Source organism: Calonectris borealis, chromosome Z (genome assembly GCF_964195595.1).
Source record: "Calonectris borealis chromosome Z, bCalBor7.hap1.2, whole genome shotgun sequence".
In the NCBI taxonomy this organism is placed as follows: domain Eukaryota; kingdom Metazoa; phylum Chordata; class Aves; order Procellariiformes; family Procellariidae; genus Calonectris; species Calonectris borealis.
Window position 1 is genome coordinate 46,993,735 of NC_134352.1, and position 17,108 is coordinate 47,010,842.

A 17,108-nucleotide genomic window follows, 5' to 3' on the forward strand; every position below is an offset into this window, starting at 1 on the left:
CTGAGTACAACAGAAGAGGTGAAACAAACCAGTAATTGCCACCTCAAAACACACGTTTAAAGTTTACAGTATTTTAAAATTAGGTCTATTCTTCTGAAAACGTCCAATAAATTTCCTAGTGCTCCAGGCACAGAGCAACAAGTTACAAGCTGCTGGCAGCTTGTGGCAGAGCAAGCTTACAACCTCAACCTTTTGTAAATTAAACTTTTGAAAGCGGTTACAACCTTCAGGCTGGTTGCAAAAGTTAGTTGCCAGACACTCGCAAAGTATTGCCAGACACCTTGTCGGATCTCTCACCGCTCCCCAGGAAGTAACCGGGACCCCCAAACCCACCGGGTATTGCTCCAGGCTTTTGCGCCTCTTACCCGGCGGGAGGGGGTCCGGCGGTGGGGGTGGCTGACGGTTTGGGGCGGGGGGGCACCCCGCGCACCTCTCGGCCGCGTCCCGCCCGCCCACGGGCACCTCCCGCCCGGCGGCGCCAGGGGAAGGGGAAGGGGAAAGGAGAAAGGAGAAGGAGAAGGGGAAAGGGACGGCCCGGCCTCCCGCCCTCCCTCCGCCGAAACCACTCCTCGAAGGGAAAGTCACCAGGGGGTGGGGAAATGGTGACAGCTGCAGGAAGCCGCCGCCGGCACCGGCAGACACCGAGGGGCGGCAGCCCGCTAGCTGGCAGCTCCCGGCAGCCTCCGCCACGGCGAACCGAGCCCCGCCGGCGGCCGCTAGCCAGCCCGCCCGCCGCCGCCGCCGCCGCCATGGGCTCCCCGCAGCGCCCGCCGCTCGCCCACGTCTTCAGGGGGACCTTCGTTCACTCCAGCCCCTCCGCGCCCATGGAGATCCTCCACGGACACCTGCTGGGGGTGGACGATAGCGGGACGGTGAGCGCGGGGGGCGAGGGAAGGGGCGTTGCGGGACAGCTGGTGCGGGCGGCCGGGGGGGGCGTGGGGAGGAGCCCGAGGCGCTCCGCTCCGCTGGGGCGGTGGTCTCCAGCTGTCCCGCTCTCCCCGGCGTCCCCCTGGCTCGGGGTGAAAATGGCCCTTCTCGGCCCGGGTGCTGGTGCGGGGGTGGTGAGGGGCCGGGCCGTCTCGCCGGGCGGTGGGGAGAAAGTGGAAAATTTTCGCACTCGAAGTACTCGGTGTCTGTCGGCAAGAGAAGGGAGCCGCGGGGAAGGGGTTTCGTGCTTGCAGGAGCTGGAGATAACTGGGATGGCGCGTTATCTCCTTAGCGCGAGTCTGCAGGTAGCCGAAATCTGTTTTTGAAGTGTGCTAAGTGTTTCCAAAACAGTAGCACGCCTGGACCAGGGGTTCTCTCAGATTCTCTCAGTCTTCTTCCGGTTTCACAAGCGGGTTTTTCATTCTCCAAGTATCAAAATAATGATTGTGAGTAATTGCAGTGTACCCCCTGTAGTCATGCACAGCCTTGTGAGTGAGGCTTTTTTTTCCTTGTCACAAGAAAAAACATGGCATATACCCGTAGAGAGTTAGGAAGATGATGACGTTGGGCATGTTGGTACAAGCCAAGTTTAAAACACGCATTGCCCTTACTGATAATGCAGAATCGATTCTGGCAAGGAAGCTGTATCATTCCCTTACAATTCACAGGTGAAACTCAGTTTCACAGTGCACATTGCGTAGGTAGACTGGTAATTTCTTATAGATTCAATAACATACATAGATACCCTACATATAATTTAAAAAGGTCGTTTTCTTTCTTGTGGCTAAATAACAGGCTTCAGTGTGACAGTAGCATTTGAAATCTGTGCAAAGCACATTTTGAGCCCTTACAGTGTTTATTTTCTCTGTTCATACAGGTCCATGAGGACCTGTTTCAAGACAACCCTCTTGTAGCTCTTGAGGAAGCATAGCAAGGCATAGCAAAGTCTGTGAGAAGCTGTATTTTGATGTACAGGAGGGGAGTAAAAACTTACATAAGTATGTATTGGCTGGTGTCAACTAAAAACAATAGAGCTGAATGAAAAAAGGGTCTGGTTTGTGTAACTTGGGTGCAGGAGGCAGAAACTCATACCCCATCCCACTCTCTTTAGTGGCAGTTTCCGGAAAAGGGTCCCTACTCAGCATCTTTAGGAAATCAAGGCCTTCAAGTGATTTTCTTGAAAAACAGGTACCTTAGTAAGCTATACCTAGGGATTTGTGCTCTCAGTCACTCTCTTCCCTTCTCCTAGTGAACAAGGATTCATATTGTTTTCCTTGCATAAATTAGCACCTTCCCATGCACTTGTTTTAAAAAAAAAATATTTTCCAGTAAAACACTGTTGTCCAAAAATAAAATTCCCACCAGAGTACAGTAACAAGGACTTTCATTTTCTCCTCTTTTTAATACAAATTCTTGGCATTTTACTATTCCAGAGTCTGATACAGTGAGTTTTGGTACCCTTTAGCCTATTAATCATAATTGAACTTCATGCAGAAGTTCCACTGGAATCACGGAAGAGTTGGCTTTTCAAGAATGACATGGTGGTTAGAAAATTGCTTACCTTTACTGTCCAAATTTACACGGAAACTGTTTCAATATTGCTCCCAAAGAACTAAATAGGTATCGTTCTTTTGCCTCATGTTGCTGACTCCATCACTGAAAAATCTTGCATGGTCTCTGACAGGGTGAACAGATCAGCTTTTGTGAACAGCCAGATCCTGTTCTCCAGTATGAGTCCCTGACTGTCCTCCAAGGGACAGGAGCATACAACCAGTGCCACAGAAACACTGCCCAGACCCCCACTGCACGTGGGGATACTTGGCTGGTAAAGGCCACAGATGAAATGTCAGCTCTCTGTGTTTTGCCTGTAGATGAAAAGAGGGCTTTAGCAAGGAAAATGCTGCTGTCGGGTATGCAGACCCAAGTTAGCGTTAAGTTAGTAAAATAAGGACTGTGTTTAACTGAGCGGTTTGCAGAGCAGTGTGGTGCCGCTCTTGAGGAACGGCAAATAGAAAGAATAGTATTCCTCAGGGTAAAGAAAATAGAGACAGGTGCAAAATGTGGGTTATCACTGAAATGTTGGTGTAATTAACTTAGCTGAGTAGAATATTAAGTAAATAGAAGAAGTGTTAAGCTAAAAGCTCTTGTTGAAGGCATGAAAAGAGCAAGAGTTGTGGAATAAGAGTTAATATTGTTGAGTACTGCCAAACATAAGTGTTCAATTTAAGCCAGCTGGGATAGCAAGTGATGTGTGTTAGCTGTACAAGGAGGAAGGTACCAAGGCACCAACATCCACCTGGAGTCTGCTGCTTAGCCTTTCTCAGCAGTTGGGCTGTTCGCTCAGGAGCTGGGTCTAATAAGTGCTCCTGTCTCTCATCTAGCCTCACATTCCAGTTTTGGGAACTAGGCAAGCAATAGGCATCATGTCTCTGATTGCAAAAGTCAGCTAATCATGGTGGGAACAGGGAGGGAAGAGAAGCATGTGGGGGGGGGAAAGAAGGGTGGGCCCCTTACTCATGTTTATTTATGAATGTCATAGGCAGAAATGAAGTAACACGGGCACTGTTCCAGCAAAAAAACCTGTGTTCCTTCATCCAGTATCGTTCACTTTCCATTCTTGTGGTAGCAAAGTTATTTGCACCGTGGTGCTTGAAGGCAGTCAGGGTTTACTGCATCAGGGTTGATGCATAGTTTAGTGGACCCGCTATGCGTTGATGGAGGAGCTTTGGGTATCTCTTGGAATATAAAAGGCCTGAGCTAGGCACCAGGGTAGGGAGGTCTCAGCTCCTCATCTTTGGATCCTTTACCCTAAAGCAATGGGGAATATCTTTTGGGTGACCAAGGAGTTCTGTGGGGAAGTCTGTTTGAAAAGAGTATAGATGTCTTTCTGATTCATCCATAGCTGCATCTGACAATAATGGACCAGGTGTCAGGTTCAGGGTTGCTTTCATGTGTCCAGCTCCCTTGAAACATATGTTCTTCATTCTTCCATGATTTAAGTGTTTTATTTATCTGCACCCTAAGAGTATATAATAGTCACTTTTTTCCCATGGCAACGCCTGTTTCCAGAATTTGCCATCTGGTGTTTCACGTTTCTCTCTCTCTTTCCTTTTTTTTGTTTTTTTTTTTTTTTCTTTTTTTCACCAGCTCTAGCATTACTCATTCTGTATCCATTTTGACTTCAGCATCTGAGTGACATTTTCTTCATTGCTCGTCAGAAGCTTCAGTAGGTCTGTATTCTAAGCCCTCTGCAGATACATAGCTAATCAAGCTGGCTATATTCCTTTTTAGAAGGAGAAGTATTAATGGACTACAATATTCATGCAATTTTTGCTAGTGTGGTATTTATTTATATGGTATGATTTTAATAGGTTTTTTCCTGTCTAAAAGTTTAAAATATCTGCTCTTTAGACAATGTAAATCATATAAGCCATATGTGCATTTAAAAGACAACCAAAAGCTTCTTGTCTACAGTTTGGCAGCCTTTGCTTATTTTTCCGTATAGAAAGAATAGAAAATGCAAAAGGTAATGTCATACACTAAAAAAACGGGTGTGCAAATAACTGCTCTTTTGGTCCTCTTGATCTTCCTCCTAAGTTCCTTCCTGTTGCCTTTGCACAACTATTTGGTCTTGCCTTTACATGTTTTTTTAACTGCTGCCTTAGAAACTGCTGTCATGAGGGGGGTACAGGCCCTCAATGTGGGAATCTTCACGGGAACAGAAGAATGCCAATAGCAGTAAGATTACTCCCTTGAACTTAGAGGAACGAGCTCTAACACCAAGGGAGTTAGAAGACCATGAGTTGGTTTCTGGCAGAAACAGTGGTTAGGTAAGAATTCCTGAAAGCCCAGGACAGACGGTCTTTGGCCGGGGGAGGTGGCAGGGTCCTCTACTCGGTTGAGTGTTGTGGAAACCCGGATCCTGCCTCGAGCGGGCATTGCAGTTCCTAGACTCCCCACTCCTTGTTTCTTGGAGAGTTGTCGTGCCTATTATTGCCATATCAGAGAATTTAAGAGTTGAGAATTCAGCTGCCAAGAGTCATGTTGTAGATTAAAATACCATGGAATTTAAAAATAAACAGAAAGTGTGCTAAAATTCTGACTTGGCAACAGAAACTTAGCAGCAGTAGAGTCGATGTCCTCTAGGAGTCAAATGGGGCTGAGTTAGGCTCCAGACTGTACTTTTTTTGAAATAAACAAAGATATTAGGCATGCTTTTAGTCTGTTTTGGAAAATGAAAAGATTATCCACATTTTCTCCCTCGATTTCTTTTCTGTTCATCGGCACTTAAAAAATAAAAAAAAAACCAAAATGAATGACACAAGCAGAAAATTAGAAAATACTTAGCTCAGTGCTGGTCAGTCCTAGGCAAAGCAATTAATTTGACCTCTCTGGTTTTGAATACTGTAATTGCATTCCCGTTAGGCTGTCGCTCACCTCCACAACGAATGACCCTACTACTAGCATGGTGTTGCGTTGCAGGAATGCCAGCGGACACTGAATTCTGTGCGGTTCTGCCCATGTATTACTTGACAAAGAATTAATTGTTTTCTTACAAGTTACAAAGTGGGTGCGGTTATTCACTGGATTGTGAATAGGTATTTCAAAATCATGCTTGATAGTCAGGAAGAACAAGTACTTCAATGCAAACCTATCACTTTTGTAGTAAGTGTGTAAAATCTGTTTTAAGATATGACTCTTTTTGCCTTCATGTAAAGCTGATATGCGATACAGGTGTAAAGTATCTAACTGTGTTTTCTTTCTTTCAGATTGTGTTTTTGGAACAAACTGATCAGCAAGAGCAACTGGCTAAGAAGTGGGGGTTCAAAACGTCTGACATAAGAGAACTGAGTAGCCAGTATGTGTTTTTTTAAGATTAATATCTGCAAATGCAGTCTATTCTCTGAGTGAAATAATGCGAGTCTCTGTGAATACATTTTGGCAGGGAGCACATTAAATCCAATCTCATGGGCAAGACTCCCTTTCAGCTCTGTGAGAGCTCTTAGCCCAGGAGCTGCCGGCGTCCTGGATGGGACTTGGAGGGTGGACGGTCCGTGTGCTTTTTGCATTCCTTGGTTTGGGACTGCAGCCATGGCTGAATTGTGCTGTCTGCTTTACACTGCACAGAACAAAATGCCATATTTAGCTTTCATGCATGACCTCTTCTGTGCTTACAGAAGTAAGTGACATTCTTTCTTGAGATTGCATTTTATATCCCTTTTGTTAGCAGCGGTCTGTGCCCAATTACCTTGAAACTCTAGACTTAGTAAATGTAGGTAACACTAACACTGCAGGTATAAAACTCAATTGCTAATAAAAACTAATAAAATTAGAAGATTTAAACCTAAACGCAGAGCCTTGGATTTCTAACTGTATTGCAGTTAGAGCGTTTCTTTTTTCTTCAGCCAGTGAAATCCCCCACCTTTCTGGTGAAGTGAAATAGTTTTGGATTGCACCTACTATGCTTTGCATGTAGTAGCACAACTGTAAATGACTTGTGGCTTAGAATCTAGAGTTGCAGCATCGTTTTAGTATTCAGTTGTTAAAAAATCTGTATGCTTTGTTGGAAGACTAATGATACAGAATATATGAGTCACCAGATGTTTTCTTCACTTGAAATAGCCTGAGGAAAATGGAAGGTGCTGGGAATATGGATCAGATTGAGAAACATCTTTCAGCATTTCTAGCATGCAGGAAAACAGGGAGAAGGGGAACTACAAAGAGACGAAATCACTGTTCATTCAGTAGTCAGGGAGAAGGGAAGAGGAGTGAGAGAAATTTATACTGTATGGAGTTCCAGCACAAAATAAAACAATTACAGCAACTTCCTGGTAATGTTAATATATTCATCCCTGTTATTAAATGAACACTACATGGCAACAAACATTTGTATGTTCCATTGCAAATATGCCTTTCCTGTCAAGATACTGAACAGAGCTTTTTTTCACCAGTGTCTGTGTCTGCATTTGTAGACACAGTGGCTGTTCTTCCATTAAATGTTGAAATTCATTGATTGAATATATATATAGACACGTATATAATGTAGAGGAAAACTGGGATATAGAAAGTTACAGTTTTGTAAATATAATGGTCTGGCAGCTAGAGGTGCAAGACTGTGCCTAAATCTTTTTTTTTTCAGGTGGATTCTATGGTGGAGTAATTGTAGTTATTGTGAAGTCAGTTTGGCTCTATTTGTTGGTATTTAGTCTGGATAAATATTAAAGATAATTGGATTCATCATGCTCTAATATTGTTTTTCTCTCAGTTAGCTATATATGTCTGTGTAAAAGTTATTATTCAACTGCTTCATACCGTAAAAGAAGTACGGGTAGAGGTACAGTAGGAGTTGATAGGCTGATGTTGAAAGAGGAAGGTTACTTGCCATTTACTCTGGTGGATTTTGCTCAAACATACTGTTCAAACCAAAACTACTTACTGTGGAAAATTCTGTGACATTTTGGACTGTTACAATTTTCTTTTCTTGCCCTAGTGAATTCTTCATGCCAGGAATGGTTGATACACACATTCATGCCCCTCAGTATTCATTTACTGGTACAAGAGTAGATCTACCTCTTTTGCAGTGGTTGACTACCTACACATTCCCAACAGAAGCCAAATACAAAGATAGTGATTTTGCAGAAGAAGTGTACACCAGAGTTGTTGTAAGTACTGCAAATGTCATTTACCTACTTGACGACATTCATATTTGTGAAATAGATGTATGTTTTCAGAGGTCGGCAGAAATAGTAGAGCATGTTTTAATGTCATGAAAACCAGATAAAACCAACGGTATAGGCACTGTTCTAGTTGCCAACCAAGATTGTCCCCTACTAGTTCCAGTCTTGTTTGTTGTTGCTGATAAGACAGTTCATTTAATCACATGGTTAACAATAAACTTGTTTATCATCTTTTCTGATATCTGAGTACAATGACCAACATTTAAGAGTACTCTCAGAGCTAGTATAGCCAGCAGGTGCTGGCAACTTCAATGCAGAAATAACCAAACGTGGTAAAAAGAAAAAATTCAGATGATATTTCCTTTTCTGCACAAAAAGCGTCTATTATGAAATTGTCTGCTGCACAGACTATATGAAAGAGAAGATGCTTCTCACAGAACACAAATCTGGGGTGTTTTGGAGTAACGAAGGAAGTCGTTTCTACAGCTGAGGTCCTTGTAGCAGGAATATCTTTCACTGCAGGGGCTTTAGATGAAGTCTGTCAATGGTATTGTGGCACAAAGAGAGAGACTGTGTTTGAGCTAGACTGGTTCTGAGCAATATAAAGGTTTGAAGGTCAAATTCCACTTGATGAACAAGAAGCAGTTAGGTCACATTGCAGAGTACTGATCCTGTCCTATAAGTGAAATGTATCCTTTAATATGTGGACCGAAATATCTGCAACAGATTAAATGATTTGGCCAGCATAAGTTGCCTTGCATTTGTCTAATACTGTGACAACATGTGTTGTCAAAATAATAACATAGTGAATCTGAAATAAATAGTTATACTGTCCTCGCCACACAAATTTTTTAAAAATTACTTTCTGCCATCTGCCATCATAAAAACATGTGGGAGCAGCTTGTTCATAAACTCCAGTGACAAGCACACATGCCTTCATCTTCTTAAAACATAGAGGTGATCTCACCTCCCAGCTGTGTGCCTCAGCGTACTGTTACTGTCTCCATCGGTCCAGATTGGGTGACATCGGCACAGCTAAAGTGCTTACTGTGCAAGGTGTTTAATAACATCATCTGGAAAAGAACTGCCAGTGAGAGATGGAAGTTAGTCGTAGGAGCTTCAACACAATGATAGGACAAGGTCAGGAAAATGTCTTCACCACCAAATGCTGCAGAATACCAGTTGCTCTGCAATGTTTGATGGGGCTGATAATAACCTTCAACTGTTAGAAACAGGACTAAACCTGCAGGGAGCACATGTTGTTTCATATGTATTTTTGTACTTTTGGAGTTGTAATGAAAACATAGTGAATTTTTTCAAATCAAAATTCTGTTTCCAATAAACACTTTCTAGACTTGGTAAAAGAAACAAATTAGGTGAAATTTGCCAGATTTTAGCTGGAACCTTCTCTGGTCCCTCAAATTTAAGGAAAGCCAATTCTTCATGCTGATGTTTTGGAAGTAGAATGTTTATAGATTTCATTTAACAATGATGTTAGGAATCCAGAAGTAGAGAATTCTGGGGTTTAAAATCTAAGAAAGACAAAGGTAGTTTGTCTCAGTAATGACATTGTTATTTTTGAGACTTCTTTTAGGAACCCTTAAAGACATATTTTTAATTATTGGCTTTAATTTGAATATTGTATGGAAAAGACAGAGCTTGGCTTCATGTTTGTCAAATAATTACCTCTGGCCATTCTAAAAAGTTGGGTTGGATGTCCCACCTTCTATCTCATTAAAAAAATAAAATAAAATCTCAAATTACATTGTAGCCAGAATCCAAAAATGTAATTTAAACCTGTATCTTGGATGGGTAGTCAATATAGTATGCATTAGTCCCAAGATCAAGCGAAGCTATACATTTCATCATGACTTAATGTAACTTTAAATGGCTCTTCATTTACTGTTATGTCCTCCAAAAGTAATACGAACAGGTATCGACCACCCTCTCCTTTCAAATGGTATAATTAAATAAATAATTAAAGTATGCTCTGAACAGTTGTTCTCCGTTTACTTTTACCTTGAAGTTTGTTACTTTGTATTCAGGGATAACAAAGGGTTTTTATATGTGAAAGCCTGGCTTTTTTTCCCAGCCACATCAGGTGGCCAAATGGAAACCTCTACTTTTCCCAAAAGTCTTGCTTTGCTAATGTTAGGTAAACAGTGCTTCACTGTGAAAACTGGAGAGCCTTTCAAAACTAGGAAAAGAAAACTAGGAAATAACATAAATGACTGGTTGTTTATATTTCTAAATATAACTCAGAATTTATTTCCAGTTTGTGTGAAGGAAATATAGACTGTTTCTATGGGTTCAGCCATTGTTAAAATCCTGTATGGATCTGGAAGAGGAATTTTTGTATTTATTAACACTCAGACTTAAAAAAGCTATTATGAAATTAAAAATCTGTATTTTACCTTCCCACTTCACTGCACAATTTTCACAATAACTAAATGTTCTCGCAGTTTGAAATCAGACTGCCTGATCTGCATTTTGGCAGCTTGACTATTTTTTTTTCCAGACAGTTGAAACTGATTTCTTTTTATAGAGACGAACTCTAAAGAATGGCACGACTACAGCTTGCTACTTTGCAACAATTTACACAGATACTTCTCTTCTTCTTGCTGAAATTATAGGTAAGACTAACAGTGAGTTTTGAAGGATGTTGCACAGACTGTTAGTTGAAGGAAACAGAACTTAGGAGTTTTAGACTAGTTAGGGATCTGTCTTTCTACTAATTTGTTTTTTATTTATTGTATCTGTCATACTGTGTTCCCAAAATCCACCCTAGTTACCCTTCTTCACTTAACCGCCTCTCTCCGACTGTTGTTTCTGCTAGTCTCTTCATTCCCAAATCAGCTGCTGGCTGAGCTTGAATTAGATCTGCTGGAGTTGCTCTTTTGCTGCAGTTCTCTGCTCTTTCTAGCCTTTTGCTATTTGAGGATTAAAGGGCTGAATGACAAGAGGTGCAGTCAGTGCATTAATTTCCTGATACTCTGAAGTTTCAGAATCAGCATCAAAAATCGCCTCACACCCTCTGAAACGAGAACAGTGGGAGTGGCATCAAGATCGTATCCCGCCTTTCTGTTTACCATTGCAAATGCCTGCTGTTTGAAAGTGGTGTGATTCTTGCAGGATTTCTGAAGGCTCAGCCAGTTCCCGAAGTGGAACAATTTAAGGAGAATCTCAGTTTCCATCAAAAATTCCCTAGTCTTTCTGATTTTGTAGGAGAACCTAAAACTTTGAAGCTGTTGTATTCAATAACTCAGACAGTCGAAGTGGACAAAAGAGGTCTAATTTAAAAGCTTAGACTTTTAATATTATATGCATTCCTTTTACACGTGAGTTCTGAGTCCTAGCATGGATGAGTCTCAAGAAAGAGGCTAGAAGTAGCTCTGGTAATTTTCTCCATCCAACTGCACGTGGGAGGCATGTTAGGAACCTCATTCCTTTCTCGTAAGGAAAGATGGTTTGTTTGTGCCTTTTCTCAGATCAGGGTAATCGTCTACTACAGCTTCTGTACTTTGGTGCTTGTGTTTCTCATTCTCTACTTCACAGCGGTCTTCTTCATATACTACCGTTATGAATTCGGATTGTGGTTAAACTACAGTAATCTACTCCTCAATTATAACATTCATAAAGTTGGGTACTAATGTGGAAGAGGAGAACTCCTACTAAAATGTTTTGGGTTTTTTTCTCTTTCCTTTTTAGCCCTGAAAGTCGCATGGATGGTCCCAACTTAAAGATAAGAAAAGAGCTTAAATTCTGTTCACCTTAAGTGAAGCTGGCTGGGGTGGAATTTGCTATTTTGATTTCAGCACGGGCTTTGATAGCAGTTTTTAAGAGCCAGTGATTCTGAGTTTTATGTTCTTATGCATCTCAACAGATAAATTTGGCCAACGAGCATTTGTTGGAAAAGTCTGCATGGATATGAATGACAGTGTGCCACAATACAAAGAGATTACTGCTGACTCTGTCCAAGAGACAGAAAGGTAAGGTGATTAAATTGGTGGCACAACCTTTAGAAATAAGACTTTTTCATGCATCTGAAAAGTGAATGTGAAGCTGACTAAGAACCCACTGGTGTAAATTTATTAAGAACAGATTTTTTTCTTCCGACAGTATTGTTTCCTACAGTTCTGGCAATTGCTGCGCAGCCCAAGCGGTTTCTCTGTAGCTCTTCCAAAGAAAGGGAGAAGCTACAGCTCTAGGATTTGGAGAGAATATGTGTATGTTGTTGTCTGTTTTCTGCCTCCTCTTTTCCCTTCACAGCTCTGTGTGTGGAGGTGTGTGACCTGACATGGGATGGTGGGGTGGCCCCCATTAACTTCTGAGCTATTTCCTTCCCCCATTTAGAGTAAAGCTTTATTCAAATTGTAGAAGTCAGCTTTCATATACCCCATTTTAAACATGCTGTGGTTCTCCTCTCCTCCAGCATAGCACCGGCGAAATGACTCTAACTTGCAGCTGAGAGAGCGAAGGAGAGTCAAATCAAGGCAATGTACATGGCGGAGGGGAGCCAAGACTGAGTACGGCAGCCTGCTGTCTTCGGTTTCCCTTGTCTTTCACATCCATGCTCAGAAAATGTTTAAGCAGATGTACAGTTTTTCTCACAGGACTATTTATTTACTTATATAAATGTTTCAACTATCATGCTGAAAGACAAAATACCTCAGTAATATAAACATCTTACGGCACTTACGTGAAGTTGCTACCTTATTTTTGCAAATCATGCTAGAAGAATGCCAGTAAAAGATAGAAATGGTCATAGATTTCTAATGGTGTTTATATTTAAAGACATTTTTAAAACATGTAGTATTAGTCATTTGCACTCTACTAACATTTGTTTTCCTTCACATAAACCCTCAGTTTTCGTCATACAGCATGAGTCCTGCTGAATGGGCCTGAGAGTGGAAGAACTTCCAGTTCTGATATTTCTGATTTCAGAATGATCCAAATAGATTTCTTTTAAATACCTGCCTTGTGCCTCCAACTCCCTTCTCGTGGTTGTGTTAATAACAAATCTTTCTCAGCTTTGGATGGGAGTGTGCCACAAGTACTCCAGGCTGTCTACAGAAGAGAGCTGTGTGCTTGTCGGCATCGATCAGGAGTACTTACCTCATCAGGCCTGAATCGCAGCAATACAATTGCAGAAGGATGAAAAAGCTCTTCCTTTAAGAGGGAAACCTGTGTGTTTTTTTTTTTTTAAAGAACTAAGAAATGTGATCTGTCACACTGTCAGAAAATGTATTACACTGATATCAGTTCTTTACAGTTAACCTCCAGAAATATTTATATTGTATGCATGGAAATAATATGCAATTCCAAGTGCTTCATATATTAAATCTGAATTCAAGTCAAGAATTTGAATCTACCCTTCTCCTGCAAAGAGTGTTGAATAAAAAGTTAGGGAACTGAAATCTAGAATACGTTATGTGCTACTAACAGTTGTAGTCATCTGGAAAGAGGAGGACCCATGTTCAAATCTGTTCTTCTGCCACAGAAGACAGTGGTTTGAACCTGAGCTTTTTTCCTCATAGAGAAGTACATAAACCAATAAAGTATAGGGTATTTTGAGAAAGATATTTCAGTTACGAAACAATGCTGACGTTCTTCAAAGAATGTGAAAAAGAATGAAAACAGCTATCTGGAGGTTTTGGATTATCACCTGAGAGTTATACTTGTGTTATAGTTTCTGCTCCAGTGAATATTTTATTATATCAGGTGAATCAATAGGAGGAAAGACAAACAGACGGATACCTAATTCACACTGCATTTTGGCTCTCAAACTCCTTTGGTCGTTGCAGAAGTTTAGCTTAGATGTCTCACTTCCAGCTGGTGATCTAGCACCAGCTTCAGTGTTGTGAATCTAGCCTCCAGCATTATTTTCTTTTCCATCGAAGATACTTGACAAATTTTATTCAATGTTTGTTGTGACCAAAATTACGGGTTTTTCTGAATAGAAAGTATGACATAAAAATTCACAGAGGTCCTGTCCAGCACCCATCTCAAACTGGCTTTTGGAAGTTATTTGCATACACTCTGCATATGAGTTTTTAAATAATTTCTTCCCTGCAGAGTCAGAGGAAGCTTTATTTGCTCATCTGCATTATCCACATTGACTCTTGGGGTTTTTTTGTAGACGTCCCTGAAATAGCTTCTTTTATTTAACAAAATAAGTAAATCTATACTGTATTTTCCATAAGGTAGATAATTTATCTGCTAGCATTAATGTAAGCATTTCCAGAAAATCAAGGGTCCTTTAAGTGAATGAGGACATATGCAACTACTGTAAGTGAGGTATGAAATATTGCAGCATCTTTTAAAAATAGTATTTTAAATAATAGAGTATATTCAATGCTGTAATTTAAATTCATGGACAGACAAATTTAAGTGTGTTTTTTTTCCTCTAATATTGCAGCTGTAGCTTATAATTATGTTTTCAATGAATTTAACGTAACATGGATTTGGTTTTCAGTGAGAACTCAGAGTAATTACCACGTGTCTAATGTTAATTATTGCAAATGAAAAAAATTCTGCATATTCAGGGTCAAATTCACAACTAGCATAATTTGGTGTAACTATCCTGACTTTGTTGTGTTGCTTCTTTTTATTTCATCTGAGAATCTGGCCCAGCTTTCTATAAAAAATTGATCTATGTCTGAAATGCTTAATAGGGTATCTAAGTAGATATTTTCTGTATTTTTGATAATTTATAACACAGATGACAGATTTATAACAGATTTTTTTCTACCCTTTTTCAGATTTGTTAAAGAACTACTGGAAAAGAAAGTAAGTAGAGTTCTCCTTTGTATTGACTTTTGTATTCAGAAGATGCTGTGTGAATATATGAAATACTTAATCCCGCTGACAAACTCTACTGGCTTAGTGACAAATCAATAAATATGCATCTTTCTGTGTGGTAGACAGATATCATTAGTCTGAAAAATGTTCTGCTAGCTGTGTTGTTGAGAAATGGACCTGTAGCAGTGTAAATTCAGTTTCAAGTGGTCAGAGTACAGCAGAGTAATGTCCTGTGTGTGTTCTCTATTGACTTTAAAATATTTGGCTTCCTAGAAAGGACAATTTTCTGTTAAAGAAAGATGGAAGTCAGCCGATCACTCGGTGGTATATAAATAGACTAGTAAAAGAATTTCTCACCAGCAGAAATCAGTGTTTTTACAGTACGGTTACTGATCCATTACCATATTAGTATTTTGGGTCAGCACATGTCTTCCAGTGTGTTTCTAAAGAAATTCAGTTTGCACTCCTGAGGTAAAGATAGAGGTTTACACTGCAATATTACAAGCAGGGATGCTTTTCTTATCAGCCTTTTGTTTTCAATGGCTTAATTTGTTGACATTTGTATCTCAAAATATTCAAAAACAGATGCCTAGAGTTTAATGCCTAAATCATATGTATTAGTAGAGTAAGTCAGCTAACCTGCAGAAGTCCTGAGCTCCTTGTATCTGGGGGATGGTATAAGAAACTGCAAACCAAGTTATCATCTACTGTCTTCTAGTGGTGCCACACGCAAAACTATTGCCTGTGACTGAAGGCAGAGTTGTAATGCCATTGTCTATTTTTTATGAAAAATTTAATCCAGAAGTGCAAGGTCTAAAGTAAACATCTGTAGCTCTAGTCTTGGTGTCTTCTCCACTGTTTCCTACTGCGTAGCGTATCTGGTGCTACCACTAATCTTCCTATCTAGGGAGTTTGTTGCTGTCATGAGTGGAGAAGATCGAACAAGAAAAAAGCTTTGGTTTTACAGAACTCTGCAGTTTTGCATCATTACGTCTTTGATATTCACAGAAGCAGAACTCAGGAAAATGTCTCGTCATTCATCTGACTTATTTCTCCATAAATAATGCATACTGGACTGTCAGCAAATATGAAAAAGCATCCAGTGCTTCTCTTGAAGTCTGGGAAAATCTCAGTGACTCAATGAGAGAGTTCTAATGGAAATAACTTCTTTACTAAGGCTCATTAAAACTGTTTTCAGAAAAAAACTTTGATTCTCTATTTCTGTGATGGAATTTCTAATAAAAATAAGGAAATGACTATACGGCTTAATTTGAGTTGGCAAGGATGCAGTAAGCAATAAGCGATGGAGACAAAATGTAATTGCTGTGTAAATGCTTGTCTTAGTTATGGTTACTGATATATAGATGTAGAATCCCAAGCATGTCTTTGTAATATTTTCAGTATCCAAGGGTACAGCCTGTAATAACCCCCCGCTTTGGCCCTTCCTGCACAGAGGATTTGCTATGTGCACTTGGCGATTTAGCACAGGCTCGTGATCTCCATGTGCAGGTAAGCTCCGAGAGCTCAGTATACGATTTGAATAGCTTGGATAGATAACATACAGACCAGGGAGTTTTCATAATTTCAGCAAAACACTTAAACCACGTTCTTACTTTGGAGCCTGTCTTTCAAATTCCTCTGAAATTATTAAGAGTCCTCTGCAAGAACACTGTGACCCGCCCAGGAAATGAGAAGGCTCATAATTGGAAGGATGCACAATTCAGCAAGCCCCAGGGCATGGTGACTAGGAGACTGGCACCCAGTATCATAGGTCAGAGCAACCCTTGGGTTGCTAAAGGTTGCTCTCCCTAGTCCAAGGTTGTTACGTCTGTCTCTCCGCCTCCTGCTGTTTCTGTACAGAGCAGATTTCAGCAGATAAAAGAATTACTCATCTTTGTATCTTATTTAACATTGTTAACATAGCTGTAGGATTTCCAGTGTGATGAAGTTTCTCTGTTTAAAAAAGACATATTTCAAAGCTTACAGGTCTGTTGAAACTTTAAGATGTTTCTTTTTTGGTTACACAATTCTAAGCATCTACTGTTTTAAAGCTATCCTACATTAGGATTTTTTGTCATTATGAAGTGGGCATTTTGAAAATATATGCTCCAATGGGAGTACAGGAGGATCAGATTTTTATCTGAGACCAGGAGTTAATCAGCCCGTCCGAAGATACATGGAGCAGCTACCTATATGTTGCCCTGATCCCAGGGTCCACTCTGTGGTAGGCTGTTTCTCTCTTTTACCTCACAGTCATATGTATTCTTATATTTATTATTTTAACATTTGCCAAATACCAAGTGGGCCATTACGTCACCGAACTACTGGGACGGACTATCCAGGCATACCATCTCATATCACTTTTAAAGAAACAAATGGAGCTACTCTTTTGGGTCCCAGGGACCTCTCCGATGAAAAGAGAAGCCCGAGGACTGGATCTAACTATAGACTTTTTAACGATAGTTTCTATCATTATATGTTTAGCACCAGTAGGTTGCTCAGAACGTTGTAATGTCAGGTTTAATGCTATTTAAAGCACTCATTGCTATATATTTTCTTATTGCAGAGTCACATAAGTGAGAATGAAGAAGAACTCAAACTTGTGGAGAACATGTTTCCTGCCTACCAGAATTACACTGAATTGTATGATAAAAACAAGCTGCTTACCAGCAAGGTAGCTGCATAAAAATTTCCACAGCATAG

General features: G+C 40.4%; 1 protein-coding gene across 1 annotated transcript in view; it reads left to right on the top strand.

Moving 5' to 3' along the window:
* Positions 1-641: 641 nt before the first annotated feature.
* GDA (guanine deaminase) overlaps positions 642-17,108 on the top strand; it is a 28,505-nt gene continuing 12,038 nt past the window's right edge. The window contains exons 1-8 of the mRNA XM_075136278.1: positions 642-872; positions 5,697-5,785; positions 7,418-7,589; positions 10,150-10,237; positions 11,488-11,593; positions 14,366-14,393; positions 15,807-15,914; positions 16,972-17,079. Of these exons, the coding sequence (XP_074992379.1) occupies positions 750-872; positions 5,697-5,785; positions 7,418-7,589; positions 10,150-10,237; positions 11,488-11,593; positions 14,366-14,393; positions 15,807-15,914; positions 16,972-17,079 (822 nt within the window). The 5' untranslated portion in view covers positions 642-749. The remainder of the gene's footprint in view (positions 873-5,696; positions 5,786-7,417; positions 7,590-10,149; positions 10,238-11,487; positions 11,594-14,365; positions 14,394-15,806; positions 15,915-16,971; positions 17,080-17,108) is intronic.